Raw genomic sequence first — 21,317 nt, 5'->3', positions numbered from 1 at the left:
TCCTGTTGACTTCATTGACACTTAAGCATATGCTTAAAGTTAAGCACTTGTTTAAGTGCTTTGCAGAATAAATACTTTTCTCTATCAGTGCCATAAGTTTTATTGTTGAGTGTGTTTTCCTCTTCTTCTGTCTCCTTGTCCAGCCATCCATCCAGCTACTTTTGTTTTGACTAAAAACATATATTAAGAAAACATTCCCTTGATCTCTAAAATCTCATCTCCAAACGATCCTTTTGCCCAAGCACTGAAATGTGCTCTCTGCTCCTACTGCCTACATTTCTTCCCCTATCTCTTTCCTTGAACCATACAATCTGGATTCTCTTCTCTCCAACAAAACTTCCCTGATCCCTAATTGCTGCCTTCTAGCTAAGTCAAGAGGACACTTCTCTGTTCTTATTCTGCTTGAATTCTCTTTTCCCTTCAATACCTTCAGGATCTCCTCCTCTGCTTTATTCCTCTTATTTGCTGTCCTGATTCTCCTCCTTATCTTGTTGATTACTGTTTGAGTGTCATCTTCACTATCTTCCATCTCAACTCATGTCTGAAATGCCCCATTTGCATGTTCCTCCATTATCTCAAACTCTTTCTCCAAAACTGAGGGCCAGGTGTGAATGCAAAGAAACATAGTTTGTCCACAGACTTAATGCGTGGGAGCGCACGCGCGCATGTGTGTGTACAAAACTCGTGAATTCCCCTTTGAAAAACAATTTTAAAATTCAAATTTTTTTTACGTTTTCATTATACAGGAGCTGCTCCAACACTTACTCATTCATTTTACTGGTTACTGGCCAGTACACAGAAATTTGAAAATGTATACAGTATACAAACGAAGTTGCATTCTCATTTCTGTGTCTGCTGTATTCTGACTGTCACACCGAAAGTGTTAATATAGCATTTTAGGACTATATCTCCTTTAAACTTTCAGCTCTTATCTTATGCATTTACACGCTTTTTTTTTTTTTTTTTGGGGGGGGACGGGGGGACGGACATGGAGTAATTACCTATAACAAAGACGAAAAGTCTCAGTCTGCAAGCAGAGCCTGAGCCTGAGAGGTGCTTAGAACCCTGAGCTCTTACTGCAGTCAGTGGGAGTTGTGGCTGCTCAGCACCATCAAACCCACACTGACTTAGACCCAGTCATGCTGTGCATCCACACCTGCCGTTGGCATCAGTGGGACTTTGCAGACTGTTACGGAACGACACTATTATTAATAGGTAGTTTCAGAAAAAAAATCTTATTTAACAAAAATGTTGGCTTAATAAGGATGCATAAAAATATTTGATGGAACCTGGATAAACTGAGGGGTAAGGAGTGACCTTCCAGTGTTAATGCAGGGAAAGACAAGGTGGGTGAGGTAATATCTTTTATTGAACCAGCTTCTGTTGGTGAGAGATAAGCTTTTGAGCTACACAGAGCTCTTTTTCAGGTCAAGAAAACTTACTCGGAGTGTCACAGCTAAATACAAGGTGGAACAGACTGTTTAGCATAACACATATTTCAAGGGACCACTCACAGTGAAGTGGCCTGGCTAAAAGGTCTGAATAATTTACTTCTATTTTTCTATATATAGTAAAAGAAGGTTTAGACATAGAATTAGGAATATTATTTCCAATGGGTCCTACCCCACAGTCCTTTCTCAGGCAAAGCTCCCCTTTACGTCAATTGGTGTTTTACCGCAGTAAGTGCTGCAGGATTAGGACAACTACATTGTGGTTTATCAACAACTTTGGGAAATGCTTTTCGTGTGGTAAGTGGTGACCACTATTACTGGTTACTGCAATAAATACTCCTGGGGGAATTCTGCACCACTGCTCTCGCAGAATTCATGTCATCCTCTTCCCCCGCCCATCCCCGCCCCCAGATTTCTTTGCTTCCCTGCAGAAAATGATGGGGGGAGCAAAGGGAAGCTGCAAGAGCAGTCACGTGCCCCTCCCCAGTAGCACGGGTATGAGATTTCAGACATCTGGAGCAGCCAACGGAGAGGTAAAGCACTGCTGGGGCGGCGGGGGCGAGACTGGCAATGCCCCAGATGGTGCAGGATCAGATCCACCCCCATCCACCCAACCCCAGTGTATCCGGACTCTCCACATACCCAGACCCCTCGATGTGCTTCACCCCTCCATCCAGAACCCCTCCCCACCGAGTGCCCCACACCTGAGCCCCCACCCTGCCAAGCCCCCATCACTCCTCAGCCATGGGGAGCCACTCCCCCATTTGCTCCACACCCCTCCTCTACTTCCCTCCCTGATCACTCCTCAGCCTCGGGGAGCTGCTCCCCCATTTTCCCAACCCCTGTGCATCCAGAGCCCCCCATACCCAGATGCCCCTGACAAGCTCCCTGCACCCAAACCGCCACCTTGCCGAGCCCCACCGCCCCTGCATCCGGACCCCTGCCAAGCCCCTCCCTCCTGCATCCAGACCTCCACCCCTGCACCCAGACTACCCCTCACCGAGCCTCCCTCACTTGAACCCCATCCTGATAAGCCCCACCCTGTACATACCTGGACTCACCCGCTGGACTCCCCACACCTGGACCCCCCCTACGGATCCCCATCCTCCTGTATCTGGAGCCCCTGCCGAGCTCCACCCCTTGCATCTGGACCCCCACCCGGCACCCAGGCCCCTCTGCTGAGCCCCAGTCACCTTCACCTGAACCCCCCTGCAGAGTCCCATTGCCCCAGCACCTGGAACTCCCCCAGAATAAGCCCCTGTGCATCCAGATCACCCCCACACCCCAGATCCCCCACTGAGCCACTTGCACCCAGATTGCCGCACACGGAACCCTCTCACCACACATCTGGATCCCCCCACACTAAGCCCCTCCACACATGGATCCTGCCAGACTAAACCTGTCTGCCCACATCTGGTGCACCTAGCACGGAGGGGCACGGCCCCAGGGTGTTTTGGGGGCAGGCTCAGCCCTTGCACTATGTCAGGGTCAGGTGCAGCCTCACCATCAAGTCTGTATCCTGGGGCAGGGGACTGCAGGGTGATCTCCCTCCTCCATGCAGCCAGTGGCCTGTGCTCCCCACTGCCATGCTGGAGCCTCCATATTTATTTATTGACAAATAAAATTTGCAGAATTTTGTAAAATTGTAAATATTGTGTACAGAATTGTTATTATTTTGGTGCTGAATTTTTAATTTTTTAGCGCAGAATTCCCTCAGGAGTATATAAAGCATTCCAACCTGTTAAAGACTCCTGAGAGACTTGAGTAACATATTTCTGTTCAGCAATGATGACCGTTGATATAAGGCAGTGGTCCCCAAACTGTGGAGCACACCCCTTAAGGAGCACAGAAGAGGAACATTCGGGGGATTATGTGGAGGGGCCTGGGACAGCCCCCACAGAGAGCAGAGGTGGAGTGCCCCCTAACCGCAGCCCCAGCTCCACTCCGCTCCCAACCCAGCTCCAGCCCCAGTTCCACTCCACCCTTGCTCCGCCTCAGCCCGGTTCCTCCCTCATTCCCTCTCCACCCCCAACCCAGCTCTGCCTCTAGCCCAAGCTCCTCCCCCATCCCCAGGGTAGCCCCCAGCTCTGCCTTCAGCCGAAACTCCTCTGCTGAGCCAACTGTGCAGTAATGGAGGGGGGGCGTAGACAGATTCCATAACTGGTAAGGGGGCTTGTGACAGGAAGTTTGGGCACCCCTGCTATAAGGGATAAGTAACGGTGCAGGTAGCACCTGTAGTTGACCTACACTTAAGTTTGCCTGATATTTTATTCACTTGCTCATAACTTTGTCAGACTTTAACCATTTGGGCTGAAATTTTCCATGCCAGGTGTTTGCTTCAGGCTGATTTTGGGGTTTGGGAGTTTCAGCTAAAACAGTTCAGCAGTTTAGGAAAGCAAGATTAAGGGAAAATACATTGATTTGTAATGTTAAAAAAGTTGTACAGCTGTTTTGTTGAGAACTTCTAGCACCTCCACCCTGGCTCAGGAACTTGAAGTATGGCTGAAGGTGTCACCTTTTCATCAGGGATGTGCCTTTTGCCCTCCCTGTGGAAATTTGCACAAATGTACCAACTTATGAGCCTCTGAAAAAAATCTCAGTTCACACATGCTCAAATAGATGGTCATGTTATAGTCAGACAGCTAAATTCACGGAAGATTCTATCTGCACTGAGCTTCAACCCCTCCTAGCTCCTACACATCAACTGATTGGTGCACATCATCCCGGCAGAGCAACTGAGCATGCTTCATCTGGGACTGCAGGCATCAAGGAGGATTTTCTCTGAAAATGCTTTTCCTGGCTGTGGTGGGAAACTGGTGCTGAGCCCAAGAACTCAGGATAGGGAGACTTCCTCCTCTGCTCTCAATGATCCCCCTGCTGGTAACTAGGCAATATGAAAGGGAAAGGAGGAAACAGCCTGGCTTAAATCCAGATGTGTGAGGAGGGAAGGATGGAGGGTGGGAGAAGGGAAAGAGACGCAAGGTGGGAACTGGGGAGGAGAATAGGAGTGTAAAGGGGCAGGGAAGGGGGAGGATAGAAGCAAGAGCTTTGGACAGGAGCAGGAGGTGCAGGAGAAGAACTGGAGAGGATAAGAGCTGGGGATGGGAAGGAGGAAGGAGTCGGGCTGGGGGGCAGGGGGGAAGAGAGGAGACATACAGGAGATGGTGACAGCAGCAGAAGAAGACAGAGGAGAAGCTCTGGGAGAGAGGGCAGAAGGGTTGATAACCAGCAGAGCACCATTCCCTCACAGAACCTGAAACTGATCCCATTATTTGTATCACCATTCATTTACTGTCAGAAAATACATGTGAAACCCACTGGCAAATTATGGCTCTCCATCCACCTCTAGTGGCAGGTCCTCATGGAAGATAACAGCCTTCTAATGCTACAACTCACTCCATTACTCAAGTGGTGGTGGGGAGGTGGTGTTTCACACAATGATATATTTGTTTTTTCAGTGTTTAAAGTTTTTTAAAACTTTGGTTTTTTGGGATGAAATTTCCTATGTTTAGAAAACATTAAGGTAACAAAGTTAAGCACTCAAAAGTTGGGAAATACCTGAATTAAGGTTGCTCATGTAACCTTAATTCAGACCACTTTAGCATATGATCACATACTTGTTTTTATGTAATTGTTTGTGTGTATAGTGTATTTTAGGCCCATCTCAGGAGTACCTCTGTTGCATCCTATTACATCATATTCCACATATATTTAAAAAGTTCTTTTATATGTTCTCCAGTAGCTAAGATATTAATCAGTAAGAAAAACATTACTAGTTTGGGTAGGTATTCCCAATATTTACAGTAGGAAATACCCCATTACTAGACTATTTTTACTCCCTGGTAAGTTGGTAATAGAGTCTTTTTAGCTGTTAAGGATGCACTCCATAGGAGACCGTTTGTCTTAAGTAGCAGTTTATACTATAAAGTTAGAAACTCAACAATAAGGACTATTCAAGTTGTACCATGACTCTAAAGGTCTGGTAATATGGGTCTGTATAAACTGTGTTTGTTGTTTTATGTGGAAAGGTTGATTTTTCCATCCCTCTGCATCTCCATTCACTGTTAGTTTTGACCTGTGGCGTTTCTCTGCTATTTTTTTTTCTTTTGGGTGTGCACAAAAATCCATTGAGGCTGAACACACTCCACCCAAGCTTCCTCATATGCATTCACTGGATATCTAAAACACTTGCAAGCTGAATACACCCACTGCTTTGTTTTGCAGAACCATCAGTGGTTCTGGGAAAGGAGCAAATGAATGGCAGTGAGTAGCCACAGAGTGAAACAGAAAGAGAAGAGACTTACGTCCTAGGGTGGAATTCACATTACTGTAGGCGCTTTATTTATTTAAGAATCTGGGGAAACAGCAATTCTTCTAGAATGAAGGAATTAAAACATTGGTAGGATAAAATATGTTTTATCATGCATTTGAGACAGAGGCTGTTTTTAAGGAAAGCAGAATAAAATAATAGTGCTTATTTATGATGACTCCTACAGAACAAGACTTTTATTTTAATTTTAAAATAAATACTAAAGACTTGCCAATGTCTAATTCAGTTTTGTCCCATCTGGAACTACTGATTCATTTGTTCAAAACATTTTGACCTCTTAAAAGACTATATTTCATTCTTAAATGTATTGTTCGTTTGGCACCAATAGAGTGTTTGGTGCTGCACCAGTCCTGCAGGGAGGCTGGCACCAGAATGTTCACTCCACACACAGATCTCAGTAGGAGGAGTGAAGATGCTGGATGCTTCTCCCTACTTGAGCCCACCTGGCTTTCCAGTTCCTCCTCACACGTCTGAAAGAGAGGAGACATGTCTACATCTCATTCCTTCCTATACCATATTTGCTAGCACCTGGAGATAGTTTGTTGTTGTTGTTTTGGGGAGGTGGCAGGGAGGGATACACTCTAAATCAGGTTTCAGAGTAACAGCCGTGTTAGTCTGTATTCGCAAAAAGAAAAGGAGTACTTGTGGCACCTTAGAGACTAACCAATTTATTTGAGCATGAGCTTTCGTGAGCTACAGCTCACTTCATCGGATGTAGCTCACGAAAGCTCATGCTCAGATAAATTGGTTCGTCTCTAAGGTGCCACAAGTACTCTAAATCAGGGATGGGCAAACTTTTTGGCCTGAGGGCCACATCGGGTTTCCAAAATTGTATGGAGGACCTGTTAGGCGAGGTTGTGCCTCCCCAAACAGCCAGGCGTGGCCCAGCCCCTGACCCCTATCCAACCCCCCCTGCTTCTCGCCCCCTGATAGCCCCCCTGGGACCTCTGCCCCATCCACCCCCCCCTGCTTCCTGTCCCCTGATGCCCCCCCCTCGGGACTCCTGCCCATCCATTGCTCTCTGTCCCCTGGCCACCCCCGGAACCCCTGCCCCTGACTGCCCCCCGCTGCCCCTTCCAATACCCCCTCTCCTTCCTGACTGTCCCCCCAGGACCCCTGCCCCCACTCAAGCCCCCTGTTCCCCACTCTCTGACCGCCCCGCCCCCTATCCACACCCCCGCCCCGACCACCCTCATGAACTGCCCTGCCCTCTATCCAAACCCCCTCCCCCCTTACCACGCTACCTGGAGCACCGGTGGCTGGCAGCGCTACAGCCACGCCGCCCGGCTGGAGCCAGCCACACCACCACGCAGCACAGAGCACTGGATCAGGCCGGGCTCTGCAGCTGCGCTGCCCCAGGAGCTCGTAGCCCCGCTGCCCAGAGCATTATGCCGAGGCAGTGAGCTGAGGCTGCGGGGAAGGGGGAACAGCAGGGGAGGGGCCGGGGGCTAGCCTCCTGGGCCAGGAGGATCAGGCCCGCTGTAGTTTGCCCATCTCCGCTCTAAATCTTTCTGTAGCAAGTATAAGGAGGGCTGCTGAGTATGCCCTGAGGCATTTGGCCGTTGCCTGCTTTGTGCATAAAGAATTACTACAACTTTGCATCCCCATCAGCGCACATCATAGTAAAAAAAGCTAGAACTGAGTCCCAAAGCTGTTATTTTGATATAAGTGATACAGTTTAGGATATGAACAAAACATATATGTAACCAGGCCCATCAAGAGAAATTTGGGGGCCGAGTACCTCATGTTTGCTGGAGTCCCACCCTCTCCCATTTCACTTTATTTACACAGATATTACAGACTGAGGGCCCTGGTACAATTGATCTGCCTTCTGCTCCCTTAAGCTCCTATTTGTTTGATACACCTCTAAATTTTAGTGTCATTTGGGCCAAATTACTGAAAATTTTCTGTGGGGGCCAAAGTAACTTATATACCAATGGATTCTTGAAGTATGTTAGTTGTAAACTTGAATCTCTTACTGCCTTATAGTTCCTCTGCCATATGTTGTTCAAGTTATTCCCTGAATATATTTTTTCTTGTTGTTTTCCCTGGTTTGTTTTATGTTGGTGATGGAGTATTTGTATATTAGATGATTGGTGTGATTTAGATTTTAATAGCTTCAGTAGTTCGGTTTCATATACATGAGAGAGAGTTTTATGACATTCAGACAGTTTAAAGTGAAAAGAAGTCCGTTGTTTAAAGAAAAATCAATGTTCATGTTTATATATGTACACACAGATGGACGGAGATACATAAATATGTGCATATATTACATCCATCCATAGTTGTATATACACACCGCTATTAAGCTACAGCAAATTATTTTACTTGTGAAATGATTTTAAATAATGCCTTAGATTGGACAATGACAATTAATATCTTATGGTAGATTAGTAACATAATATGTATGAGGATGCCAGTTCCCATTCACCATGAACCATTGCTATGCCTAGTGCAGTTAACTGCTGCAGCCACATAGACTCATAAAAATCTCAATAAAATCTGAAAACTGTAGAGTATGGGTAATCTCACTATAAATTGTAATAAAAATTACCCCTGTAGACTCTATATTCTGACCATTAAGTTCATGGATACTGCTGCTTTGTACATAAAGTTTTATTAAATACATCGACCAGTTCTGTTGGCCCTACCAGACAGCAAGCTGTTTTGATTTAAAATCTGATTAGTGTTCTCGGAGTATTTTCAAAAGCAAAAAATGAAGATAATGAACGTTAAATAGGAGGGAAAATATCTGATATGTGTTCCATGTAGCAGTTATCTGCTTGTGAGGTGGGGGGGGCGGGGGGAAGTAAATGACATCTTTCCCACAATGAGTACATTTGTTATGTCTATAAAGCAAGGATTTGGTTTCCCAACACAGCTGTCCAAAAGTATATTACATAAACTAGAGCACAATATCCAGTCTCAAAGGGTTTTCTTTGAAATGCTTCATGTGCATCTGTATCTGGAGGTGCTGCTTCCATTGTTGGAAATATGTAGCAGGATATATGACATTCTGCTCCAGTATTTCCCTCCCTAGTGACTGGCTGCTGGATTCCTAAACCTGTCATGGATGGCAATATTCAGAAATGGTTAGTATCAAATTGTTGGGTGTGGATTATAGATAGACTATCTTTTTACCTTATGTTACTGGAAATCTAATAGATAACTCTCATCACAAAGAGCAATATTGATATTTGCTTACTTTTCCCTTCCTGTCATTATTCATGGTGGTGAGCTTGATCCTCTCAGCTAAGACAGGATGTTGCAGCAGGGCAACCTGCCCTCTAGCATTCTGCAGTGTCCACAGCTGACGGCACCCAGTTCTATGACAATGGTGTGCCCAGGCATAATAAAAAATATGTCAAGGTGGTGTTCACTGAGCTTTAGAGACCAACATCCAGTGTGTCACTTGGCTATCTCTAAGCCACGATCTCTAGGCCTTTGAGGGACATAACTTCAAAGGAAATGCCCAGTATTGATATAGCGGTCACGCCCACCCTCACTCTGGGAATAGACTTCAAGTTATGGCATGTGACCAGACATTTGTAATTCTAACCTATTTCCTGGCATTAACTTCGTGGGGAGATGAGCACAAGTCCCTCTATTTAGTATTTGAATTTCCTGGATTTGGGATTATTCAGGGGTTTTTGAAACATTGGCAGCCATTAATGCTAGTGCAGGCAGACACCCACATTCTTCTCCACCTTGTGGGAGGAAGACAACTATACTCTTTCTCCTCCCAAGACAGACATATGTGAACATTAGTTGATGCTTCTAGTCCCCAGGCAAATGGGTGATAAAATGAGGGGTTGTGGCGGGCTGTGGCTATTGGATGAGGTGTACACGTTGGTGGTGCTTCTGGGTAGGTAGAGTTTTTGGGATTCAGGAATGCATATTCTTTTTTTAACATGGTCCAGGACCTGAGCTTACCAGTTCACTGATCCTGTTAGTATTTGAGCGGGTTCTGACAATGTTTCTGTGCCCTGGCAAGTCATAAAACATTGATCCAAAGACCTATAGGCTGAATAATTTATTAAATTATATTTTCCAGTACTTTATTGTTAGTGCAGCAAGCCCACATCCAGAATAATAACAGTATTGTTGAGAGTCTTGTGAATGTGAAAATCATTGGTATTCAGGGGAATTGTTTTCCTATTCCTGGAAGAGATTCCTGGCTGCAAAAATAAAGTTTACTACTAGAAATAATTTTCTGTTAGCTGATATTTAACTTTTACATATTAAATTTGCAAGGAAAGCAACAGAAGCAAAGCTTCTCCCTTATGGTAGCTATAGAGGGTTGAAATTTCAAATTTATTAATCTACAGGCCAGAGACTGATGTGAAAAATAGATCTCCAAGCAGGGACTCTGGACAGCACACTAACAAAGATCCCAGTACCCTCCTGCATAGGAGGCCATAGGATTTCATTCATTGATTCCTGCATCAAACTTCTCACTCAGTGCATTTTCCTGGATCTCACTGATGAGGGAAGGGCAGAGAGCTTCATTTTTCTGGCTGGCAGGTTCGATGCCTCAGCTAGTAGGTATCTGGTACATTTTCAATGCCTGTTAAAAGCAATCACTTTATATTGAACAGTGATTCTATTTGTTAAATTAGCATGCAGGATACTGTACATTCATCATAGAAAGCACAGTGTGAAGGTTCACATATGAAACAAAAATAAACTGTCTGCTAATATCATACACTCATTCAGAAGGCAGAAATTGATTTTTAATCATTCTAAGAGTGCAACTAAAAACATGATTTAGTTAGTATTATATCATGATACTTCAGCATATGTCTGTGTATATACATATTTTCAAGGCTATTAGCAAAGAGATTATTTAATTCAGAAGACAAGTACTGAGGTTAAACATACAGTACCACAGTCCTCAGTATTTCAGAATGCTGATATTCTATTTTGTCTCTTTATTTTCACACCGGCAAGCATTGGTCCCCTAATAAGTCATTTAAGCCTTAGCTAACTCTGTATGGCTTAACTAATAAGGGATTAATAAATAATCTATAATAAATAATAAATAAATAAAACTAATGATGATTACCTAGCTTTCTACTGCTCTTAAATATTGCATTCATCTTAAACCTCCAGGGCCAGGATTTGATTTAAATCTAAGATAGTGTATTTATGTGAAATTACTTCTTGTGGGTCTCAGCCTTCCTATTGGTGGGATGACTGTCTGTCGCATCAGCTTCCAGAAAACTTGATCAGCAAATAAAAATCAGGTTATAATTGGAAAGTGTCAGGAGCAATAGCAGTGCATTAGTGTACCATACTTTTCCTCTCTAAAGATTTTCTGCATATCTTATATTAGGTCATAGTGAGTCTGGTGGGCTCATCCTATGTTTGTGCACATCACTAAACCACTAGACAGCTCAGCACAATTAAGAGTCTCATCTCTGTGCAGGGCGAAGACTTGAAAAGCAATGTATAGCATGAGTCAAGGTTGAGGTGCACTGGCAGAGCTGCACTGAGTAAGCTTGCGTAATGTCTGCCAGTTCCTGCACTATGATGTGATTCCAAGGCTGTTAATCTGTCAGTTTCCTGAATATCAAACTCACCTAGTCTCTTTTTAACATAATTGGAATGTGGGGCATGCTATTTAGTGCAGAGAGGTAGAATGGTTAAATGTCAGTGATTGTCCAATGGCACAGCGATAAAATGTTTTTAAGATCATGGTTAAAAATTGTCTATATAATTTCATATAATATATATTAGTCAACATATATTATTCTAAATGTTTAATTATTTATATTTTTTATTAATGGAACTTATGTTAAACTTGATGATTGTATTCTTTTCCTACAAATGGGGAGAATGGTGGTATGTGTGAGCCTTTATGAAAATGAAACTTCAATAGCTGTTCTAATATGAGCAAACATATAACAATTAATTTTGTCTATATGTTTAATTTTATTTGATTACAGTGCCATTGTTTTAATTGTATATTTTAAATGAAAGGTCAAAATATTAAAATTGTGGTTTTGAAGTAATAGCCCTCGTGCTGGAGTGGTTGGAACAGGCTTTTGCTGGGTTGTTCTTCTGTTGAAAGATTGGCTTCTAAAAGGAAGCACTTTTTTGATTAATTTTGATAATGGGGGCACATAATTCCTCTCGCCTCCCCTTCCAGTACAAAATGCTTATTTTTATAACTCTCCTTGGATCTTTACCAGCATATGTGTTGTCCCCTCAACACTCACCCTCAGCATATACGTTGTCCCCTCAACACTCACCCTCAGCATATACGTTGTCCCCTCAACACTCACCCTCAGCATTTACGTTGTCCCCTTAACACTCACTCATTCCCTCTGCCTAGCACCAGCCTCCTTCGGACTTCACAAAACCACCAGATAGCTCAGCACAACCGAGAGTCTCTGCTCAAAGGAGGGCGAGATCCGGAAAGGTGCAACACAAGTTAAGGTTAAGATGCACTGTGTGGGTAAAGCTGCATGTTGTCTGCCAGTTTCATCACTGGCTCTTCATCGCTTTTCATATCCCATTTGCTAACATATCTTTTCTCCCTTGTCTAAATCTTTTTATTCTCTCTCACATTCTGTTGTTTGTTATTCCAATAATAACTACAAATAGTTATTTAATAACTGTGGCCAGCATATACAAACCTGGAAGCAAAAATCTCTTAAAACTATAGTTAGAATTCTAAATGAAAGTGGCCTTATTTTCAGAGCTGCTGACTTCAGTGGGACATGCTCATCAACTGAAAATCAGGCCACTTTTTCCAAAATACAGATTTTGAAATTTAACTGTAGGCCATCTGAATTTGAACAATTTGGCCTGTATTCTTAACTCTGCAAAATATTTTTGGTTACAGTTTATGTGGAAGAAACTATAAAGAAAAAGGCCTTAATCCTCAATTAACTGTACCCCAGCAGTTAATTGCTGGATTGGAGCCAAAAATTATATTGTTTTATGGGATTCCAAATTCACAGGCTGTGGAGCCGCTTTGCAGGTACTCTTGCATATCTACTTCCCACCCACAGCCCCAAGCAGAAGAATTCTGCTGTGCAGCTTGGACACTGTAGTCACAGGTGAGCAGGAGATCTCTCTATACGGGCGTCAACTAATCAGTTACCTGTAAGAGTCTTATGGGGAGAAGAATAGATTTAGTTGCTGCATTTCCCCGCAGCAGTTGCAGCTGCTCTGAGAAACAATGGGATGGAAAAGTCGGAGCTCAGCCTTCTGGGCTCACCATGCGCTCAACCAATTGTCACCAACTTGTGTGATAAAACCTGAAGAAGAGGGGTAGAATCCACCCTGCTGAGAGCCTCACTGAGTTCTTTGAAAACATTAGGCCATTGTGTGACAGTTTACGAGGCAAGGAGCCAACTTCCTCTCCAGAGACCTGTGAAAGCCATCCTAGTGGCTGCACGTCTGTTTAGAAATAGGAAAGTGGGCACAAAGGGAGAGAGAAGAGCAAAAAAGGGGGTGACCGCTATAAGGAGACATAAGAGAACTGCAGTTATGTGGTAACGGGGAGGAGCAGAGGCCACATATGGAGAGGGGGAACTAAGAAGAATGCTGAGATGATGGGTATGGAGTCTGACAGATTAGAAAAAAATGAGAGGGAATAGAAATAAATTCCTTAATGCTAAAGTGTGGATTTTATACAATTTGGCATCAATCCAATTAGCCATCACCATAAATTAGATTGAAAAATCACTCCTCTGTGCTAACAGTTCTGAAGTCCCCCACCGCAGCATTTTGATTTCCAGTATTTTGAAAGCGTGGAAGATCCTACACTTTGCAGAGAATACGCAACTCAAGACACCAGGTGTTGTCATGATCATAGACTCGCAGTTATGCAAGCTGTGCCCAGTGGGCCAAATTATGCTCTATTACCACAATGCAATCCCTTTAACTTCAGCAAGGCTGCAGCAGCATAACATGGAGGAGCATTTGTCCTATTAAGTATGCAACATAATCAGTATTGCCCACCGCAAACATTAAAAAAAAATCACGATTCAAGTCTCAAAATCATGAAATTGGCTTTAAAATAATGAGATTTTTGAAAGATAATACATTTTGATTCTTTTATTTGCTTTCTGGTATTTGAGTCTTTAGGGACACTTGGGTCACATATTCAAGCATTTTTCTGCAACCATAAGGGCTAGAAACTTAGTTTTTAAAATTAAATGAGATTTTCACCTCATCACATGCCTCAAGTACCTGGTGCTTTAAGAAAAAACATCAAATATTGAGACATGCGACAAAATCTCAAGAGTCGGCAATACCACATCATAAAATGACTAGACGGCATGTTGTGTAATGAATAAACATACCTAAGACAGTTTTCTTCTTTAATTAACCCAGCTCCTTTTATTTAAGAATAAGCAAAGTTAAATGTACAAAATTAATATATAATGGCAGTTGCATCATAAACTAACAGTTAAACATCTTTCACAAAGCTACATTTGAGTGTAAACAGCCAGGAGGCTTTGATTTGGCCTTCATGTTACAGGGGAGAAAGACTAAGCTGCTGTTAGCTGAAAATAGCAAGTGCAATATGTTTTGTTCTTTTTAATTTAAACTTCATTAACTTCACATATTTATTTTTCGCACATGTAATGACATGTAACTATCTGCTTCTTATAATTATATAACTAGTGTAACAAGCAACAAGTTTCACTTTTAAAAATTAGCAAAAATAGTTAACGTTGATGGTAATTATTTCACATTTTACAATTGCTTCTAATACCCCATAGCCATTTGGCAATCAGGAATTCTCAAACATCACATTTCTTTCTGATTGATTTTTCTTTCTGGTAAAATCAGATGTGATGAGCAATCAATAACTTTTAAATCAAGTTGCCAGCTTATGTTGGCAACTGATGTTTAAACACACGTTGTATACTACAGTATGCAATGTGTGACTAGAATATGGTGCTTGTAGTTTTGGAACAATGAAGCATGTTACCAATGACTTTTCAAAAATTGAAATACAGTCAATATATGTCTCAGTGCAGTTATATGGTATAGATTTTATTGTTGTCAGTGTCAACAATCCCTCTGTAAGAGCACCCACTACTGTATTTCTTGATATGTAAATATCTGACTTACTATGTTAGCCTACTGAATGGTTTTTTTAAAATATCGTCTTTATTAAGATCTTTAACAAAAAAATAGAAATGACAACTGTGCCCAAAGGCTGTGCACAGTGCATTGATAAACTAAACATTAAGACCGACGTTCTCAAGTGGCAACTGATTCTTGGGAATTCGATCTATTTATGGGGCCCATATCACAGGAGTATCTGAATGCCTCGCAATCTTTAATGTATCATAATACCATTGTGAAGTAGTAAAGTACTTTGTCCCCATTTTAAAGTTGGGAACTGAAATACAGGGTCACATATGCAATCTGCAATAGAGCAGGGAATTGGACTTGAGTCTCTACACAGACCCAGGATAGCACCCTAACCACTGGGCCGTTCTTCCTCTCCAAGGAGCACTTGAGAGATCACTGTTTGATTTTGAGTGAAAGCTACAAGTAGGGTGACCAGATAGCAAATGTGAAAAATCGGGACATGGGGTGGAGGGTAATAGGAGCCTATATAAGAAAAAGACCCAAAAATCGGGACTGTCCCTATAAAATCGGGACATCTGATCACCCTAGCTGGAAGTGCTCTGCTTTTCTGAAAAATCAGGTCTTAGATGTCTCAAGACTGGCAAAAGTGACCACTAAATTTTTACCCTAAATCTCCATCTGGAAGAATCATACAAATGAAACCAAAAAACATCCCCAAAAGACAACAACAATTAATGACTTAAAGGTAAAATGCATGTTTAAAGAGTAATATGTGTGCAATTTTATTTCATTTTAATGGTTCTTGGGTATGCAGTATCCATATATATAAAATACATATATTGACATTGGGGATTAGGTCCTGCTTTGAGCAGGGGGTTGGACTAGATGACCTCCTGAGGTCCCTTCCAACCCTGATATTCTATGATTCTATGATTGTATGCATTTACAAATATGTTTGTGTGTATCTGTAGCTAACAGAAGCTATAGATACATTACCTGATTTCATATATTCATCATCTGACTTGTGAAGCTAAAGGAGAAAGGTGCTATATACAGTATAACAGTATGGAAGTGTGGTACACCCTAATGTTGTTCTGGGACAAGATTCGTTTCATCACACTAACTTTAATCCATTATATGTCTCTTTTCCAGCACAAATGGACCCCCGAGGCATATCTCCCAGGCAAATTAAAAGTGACAGTGACGATGATGACCTGCCAAATGTGACCTTAGATAGTGTTAATGAAACTGGATCCACGGCCCTCTCCATAGCCAGAGCTGTACAAGAGTAAGTATCACGTTCTCAGGATGAGATAAGTATTGCCAAGGTGTTCAATGGCTAACGGAAACACCAGTCATCAGCTTTTCTGCAGATATGTCATCCGAGCTCTGAGCCAGCATACATGGCAGCATCTTTCTGTTCAGCTTCAGTCCCTTCAGGAGGAGATTGTTGTCTCTCTCTCTTTTTTTTTAATTTTTTTTTTTTTTTTGGTGGTCCTGAATCATTGTTTGAACAAATTTCAGAGTGAAATTCTTTCTTCTCCTTTATACAACTGCAAAGTTTTGGTGTTTTTGTTTAAGGGGGGATACCTTGTTAAATTATTCGGTTTGTCTAAAAAAATTTCCTTGGCTCATGGCAGAATTGGGAGGTCTCTCACGGTTGCTTTCTAGAGAGAACTATCTACAGTTTTCTGAAGGAAGATCGTACATGAAAGAAAATTAGTAAAAAACTCCAGTCAGGTTTTTCCATTACTTTTATTTTTCTGTTTAATTTTAGGCAAATTATAACTCTTTAATTCAATTTTTCTTTCATTATTGTGTTTTTTTTTTCATAAAAAGTTTGCTTGAATTGTATTTATTAAATTTATTGATGCATGAGCTTGCTCCATCACCAAGGCAGCTAGAAGGTAACCCACTGTGAGGTAAATAAGTATTACCAGCCCCATTTTATAGGTGAGGAAAATGAGATAAAGTATAAAGATCAAGCTGGAAGTGTGAAGCAGAGCCAGAAATAGAATTTGAGTCTCCAGGCTCAAAATTAATATATTCTTTCAGCTGAATAAATCAAAGGATGGAAGTTTTGGAATTGAGATTAAAATACTAAACAATGCTTGTCGTGAATGCATCGAGAAACTTCACTGTGGGTTTAAAGGCACTAGAACAATTAGATAACTCTGACTTTTTTTACTTACTAGAATCAGCCAAAAAGTTGGTTGTTGCAAAGTGATACGTTATTTGCTCAAACAAGTCTGAGGCGTTACATATTGGGTGAATACATTTTTTGCATAATTTGGGCAGGTGGGGTGCATCTGATCCAACCCCAGAATTTTTTTTTTTTTTACTTTGTCCCTGATACCACACAAAAAAGAGAGTCTGTGCATTGGCAGGATAGATTATCCTGCATGGAGAATTGATGGCTGATAGTGTGTGAGGATATGGCTAACCTCATAAGTCATCACATCCCAGGGCGGGCCTGCCTCTCAGAACTGAATAACCCAGCATGGGATTCACCAGTGAGACTTTGGCTATGTTTACACTATGAGTTAGCATTGTGATTCATCGGCTAGTGTACACATATCAAGCTAGCTCCCTTCTAGCTATCCCGAGTATAGATAGCAGCATAGCCCCAGTAGCACTGGCAGCAGAAGCACCGGAGAGCCGTGCTGAGTACAAACCTACCTGAAACCTGTACGTGCCATGCCTTTGTGGTGGCTACACTGGTATTGATATTCACACTAGCTTGATGAGAGCTAGCACAAGTATGTGTCCACAAGCAGGGAAATCACACCCCTAGCTCATTGTGGAGAGAAAGATTTTGATTCGCTCAGATTCCAGTCAACCACAATAACAACCAAGCACCAATTTATATCCCACTCAGGCAAAGAGGGATTAAATTATGGAGAGGACATTGTGTTCTCTCTGTTGCTTTAATTGGCCTCTTTCAATACGCTGAGGAAGTTCTCAGCAGGGCAAGGTGGGGGAAAGATGTCTCACTGTTGATGGCTCTGTTTGCTTGATGATTTAGCACAACATTCTGGATTTACTGGTTACAAATCCCAGGACCAGAAGCGCCTTTCAGTTTATAGAATGTGTAGTAAGACAGAAAAATAAAAGTAACCCAAAATGAATCTATTTTGTGCTAAATAGTGCCGAGGGAAGAGAGGTTGGATTGCAAATATTTTAATGTGTGATTGGCAGGCAAATGTTAGTTATTTTAATTGATTAATGTTATTTGAACATCTGTAAAACTGGTCAAACTATAAAAGCTTTTTTTTTTTTTTTTTGCTAATAATGTATTCCATGATTTATTTTGGGGGATGTAGGGGAGAAATGTGTTGAATATTGTTTGACCAGATCTCGAGATTAAGAATTGAATTAAGACATTCAGTTACCTAAAATCAACACATTCTTGCTTTCTTGCTACAGTTTTTATTTAAATAGTAATCTGTTAGTTTGCGTCAAAAGCCACACTAAGGAAATCTAATTTGACAGTGATTTGTAAATTTATCATATTTCCTTCATATATCTCTTGTCATATACACCACATATGCAGATTCTACAAATCTGGAAAGAAGTGTCAGTATATTGCACCTATCTCAATCAATCTGTTTCCATCCTTGGATATACAGGTGATTGCCTGGTGCCATAGGTCTTCTAGAACATGTTGTTTCACAAGTGAGATATTAAGTTTCTTCTGAAAATTAAATAGAGAATTAACGTAATATTTAAGATAGTCATAGAGTTTCAGGCCAGAAGGGAACATTAGGTCATCTAGTCTGATCTCCAGTCTGTCACAGTCCCTTAAATTTCACCCAATTTCCCGTGTTTCAAGGCCAATAACTTGTGTTTGACTAAAGCAGTAAGGGGATCCTGCCATGCCTGTAAGTGCCAGATTGTGGGACAGGCGTTGAGAGGACAGACCACACCCCCAAAGGCATGGTGGGATCTGCATGCCAATGACATTTTTCTATGCTTTATGGGTCTGATATTGTGCAATCTTGACTTTTTTAAGAAATGAAAAATTGGCCAGCAGGTATAATGAATAGTACGAGGTGCTAGACAGAAATGGGCCTTTTCCTACTCCACTTTCAGAAATTAAACTTTATAAGGAATATATATGTCTTTCGCTGCTATATCTACCATAATTTGTCTTTCATTGTGATCGCTGGTGAGTTTGTATGCAAAATATGGTTGCTTAGTTTAACATATTTGCTCAAAACATTTGTTTAGCATGAATTAATTTTGATAAAACAGTGAATTATAGAAAACAGCCATCCTCTATGTTAACCCCAAGTGCCATGAAGTGAATGGCTGCCAACTCACCTGGAGTAACTAAATCCACCAGGTGGAGTTAACTATGGGGAAATTCAGTGAAAGTTTGAAAGGAAATTCACTAGCTAAAGAAACAGTATGTGTAAGAAGGGGCTTTGCTTTTTATTAGACTTTCATTTTGATGATCATTTTGATGGGAAAGGAATACCACTGTAGACCTAATAGGCAGCTTGGGTATGGGACCAGTAATACTGTATGTGTAGCAGTGTTAGACATAGTGTGTAAAGTTCAGATCAGAGTCTCCTTATACCCCCCCTAACTTAAATAAACATATGGATGTTTTTTAATCCTGAGATTTACAGTTGTGTTCCCGTCATCCATTCATTTTTCACACTTGTACTGTCTCTTTCCCTGCTTCAGCCAATGCCATTACTACTTCTGCCCTGTGCATATTAGAGATCTTTCACTTCAGTTTGTTGTTCTAGTTACAAAGGGCTTTGTCTTGAGTCTCCAGGCGCTGTAAATGAAGGTGTTTTTCAACATTTGCAGGAGCATTGCTTCCTCAGGCAGTACATCTATCCTCTGTGAAACCATAACCACTTGTTGCTGCTCACTTTGAAAATTTGCATAGATTTGATGGGATGATTTTATAGTTGGGGAAGTGAAGCATAGAGAGGCTAAGTGATGTATCTAGGTTCACACAGTAAGTCTGTAGCAGAGCAGGGAACTGACCCTGGGTCTCTCAGATCTTAGGCTGGTGTCCTAACTCTGGACCATTCTTTCTCTGAACAAGATTGTTCATCATTTAATATGCATTTAATATGCCTGTCATTTAATTTCATTCAGTATATTTACTGTGGCCATTTACAACACATAATAGATCACAGAATTGTAATTCTCATAATCATATGTGTTCCTAAAGCTATATTAAAGGATCCTAACACAACAGCATCAGAACTTTCAGGGCCTGTACATATTTATAGAACAGCTCTTCGTGTACTTGGTATGCTTCATAGGCTGTAGCAATGCTAAATGACCATGCCTGCTGTTTAAGAATAGATTTCTTGATGATTTTAACCCCATCTGTTCTCTTTATAAAGGTGATAAAGTACCTCTTGCACGTTGCAATAGTTTTGGACAATTTGTGCAAAACAAAAAAATTAGTTTAATTTGCAAGTTGGTCAGTACAATCAAACAGTATTGTTTGGCGCATGCACATCGGTTCGGGGCATTGGTGTGGAAATTTGCTAGTGTATCTGAAAGAACCTCTTGCCAGGATAACAGATTTCACATCAGTCAGTGATTTCCTTGAACAAGTGCCAGGTTGACTGAAGCTATAAATCAAAAGCAAGTTCATGCAAAATTGACATAACTGTCTGTTTTGAAAGGATATAGTATTGTTTAAATGATGATATATTAGGAAACTGAGATACTGTCAAATTGTTCCTGGAAGAAAGCTAATTTGAAAAAGCAAACAAACAAAAACACCCTTTTAGCTTGGTCTACAAGAAATTATTTTTTCCTGTCTCCACTACAAGGGTTAGTGACGCATAACTGTTGAATAAATTAGGATGTAGCAAAGAACAGTGACGTTAAGGTGTATATTCTCTGCTTCTGCATCACTTTCAAATGCTAGACATTAAGCTTGAGTACATATTTATACCATACCATTACATGTAGTAATATTTTCTTTAAAAGGAAAATATTTAAATTGTGTGCTAAATAAGTTGGGAGAAAGAACTGAGTTTAATAAAACCGTTATAGGTTAAATCCTGTGTCTCTTGAAGCCCACGGAAGTTTTGCCACTGAATTTATTGGGGCCAGGATTCAAGCACAAAACTTTAATCAAAGTCTGGATGTTTACAAAAGAACAACAACTTTTAGAGAATCTGCAGAAATACTGTGTAGTTAATGAGGATTCTCTGTGTGTGTGTCTCACTCCCTTTCATATCTTCCACCCGCCACAAACAAAATAACTTTTAAAGATCCTGTTTCCTAGACTCTATAAAGTTCTACATTTTGGGTCACCATTTAATTGTCTCCTGTAAGGTTTTAGTTTTGATCTAAGCATTGCCTGTTACTTTATGTTAGTTATTAAACTATAGCATATTGGGATTTTATATTCCTAAAGATGTTTACCTAAATTTGCATTTTTTAAACTATTGCACACTACTGATTTTGTAGCTTATTAATTTATATAA

At 41.3% G+C, this 21,317-nt stretch overlaps 1 protein-coding gene across 8 annotated transcripts in view; it reads left to right on the top strand.

Annotated features, from left to right (window-relative positions):
- KLF12 (Kruppel like factor 12) overlaps positions 1 to 21,317 on the top strand; it is a 362,839-nt gene that overhangs the window by 241,144 nt on the left and 100,378 nt on the right. For all 8 annotated transcript variants that reach the window (XM_043533937.1, XM_043533918.1, XM_037895230.2 and 5 more), the window contains one exon: positions 15,997 to 16,132. In XM_043533937.1, the coding sequence (XP_043389872.1) occupies positions 15,997 to 16,132 (136 nt within the window). The remainder of the gene's footprint in view (positions 1 to 15,996; positions 16,133 to 21,317) is intronic.

This window comes from Chelonia mydas, chromosome 1, assembly GCF_015237465.2.
Source record: "Chelonia mydas isolate rCheMyd1 chromosome 1, rCheMyd1.pri.v2, whole genome shotgun sequence".
NCBI classification, from domain to species: Eukaryota; Metazoa; Chordata; order Testudines; family Cheloniidae; genus Chelonia; species Chelonia mydas.
The sequence above is the reverse complement of the archived record's forward strand: the minus strand, read 5'-3'. Positions and strand labels throughout refer to the sequence as shown.